The 1,172-nt window shown below is 53.8% G+C and overlaps 1 protein-coding gene across 1 annotated transcript in view; it reads right to left on the bottom strand.

Moving 5' to 3' along the window:
- Positions 1-715: 715 nt before the first annotated feature.
- Positions 716-1,172, bottom strand: part of LOC105550996 (cancer/testis antigen 75-like) — a 7,779-nt gene continuing 7,322 nt past the window's right edge. The window contains 1 exon segment of the mRNA XM_011996094.1: positions 716-883. Coding sequence (XP_011851484.1) covers positions 716-883 — 168 coding nt within the window.

Raw genomic sequence — 1,172 nt, 5'->3', positions numbered from 1 at the left:
TATATATTTTTTGAGACAGAATCTCTCTCTGTTGCCCAGGCTGGAGTGCAGTGGTGTGATCTTAGCTCACTGCAACCTCTGCCTCCCAAGTTCAAGGGATTTTCCTGCCTCAGTTTCCCAAGCAGCTGGGATGACAGGCACCCATCACCACTCCTGTCACCTACTCAGTGCTTTTTAAACAAGCCCTCGTTCTTGCTACCGGGTCCAACTGATCTTCTGTTTTCATTAAATCAAGAAGACCTGTCCCATGTTACCGCTGGAGTTTCAGCTCTCTACATGTGTCTGTTAAAAGTTTAAGTGGACAAAGCCAGTGAGGGGAGCCCAGGAACTCGGTTTAAGCCGCACTTTGACAGTCTGTGAACCTGTTTGACAACTTTCTCCCCTCTCTGCCTCTGTGAACGCCTGTGCACCAACGAAATAGCTACCTCGATCCGCTGTGGTCAGCGTCAGGAAAACAGCAAGAGCCAGCTGTGAATCTGTGTCTTCGTCCTCCTTTAAATTTCAGCAATATTTCTGAGAGAGAGAGAGGGAGAAAAAAAAATACTGTTCAGCTCAAAAATTTCCTCTAAATGATAAAAGGAAAACGCCGCCGCTCCCTTTGCACCCTAGATGTGGGCTGCAGGGCTGCCTGGGCTCTGCTAACAAAAGCACAAAGCGTGAATGGCCTGGTGATGGCTGTTTTTCGCCCTTGGACTGAGAGATGAGATCACGATTTTCACGAAGAGAAGGAACCGCCGCTGCCAGGCCGTTCAGGCTGCCGCTTCCCCTCCCCGCGCGGGTCCCGCATTACATCACTGGTGAGCTCTGGCTTGGGGGTGGGTGGGTGAAAAGGAGGCTTCGCCAGGGACCCAGCCCCAGGGCGAGGAGGATAAACAGAACCACACTGGTGGGGAAGTGGTGTCGAGGAAGAAAAAGAAGGAAAACTCAGGACTCGGTTTTCTGCCACGACCCCGCGTAGGGGGTGGGGGGCTGCTGGGGTGAAAGGCAACATCTTTATAGAGCAGCCGCACCCCAAATCTCCTTCCCGCGCGCCTCCAGGCCGCCCTCAACTCCCAATTTCAAGTCCAACAAAAACCGATATCCTAATCTGCTAGGAAAGCTGCACTGAGGGGGCCGAGGGGCACTGCAGAGGAGCCCAGGGACGCGGGGGGACCGCGGTGCACGCGCAGGGG

This window comes from Mandrillus leucophaeus, unplaced genomic scaffold (genome assembly GCF_000951045.1).
Source record: "Mandrillus leucophaeus isolate KB7577 unplaced genomic scaffold, Mleu.le_1.0 Scaffold1135, whole genome shotgun sequence".
Lineage (NCBI taxonomy): Eukaryota > Metazoa > Chordata > Mammalia > Primates > Cercopithecidae > Mandrillus > Mandrillus leucophaeus.
The sequence above is the reverse complement of the archived record's forward strand: the minus strand, read 5'-3'. Positions and strand labels throughout refer to the sequence as shown.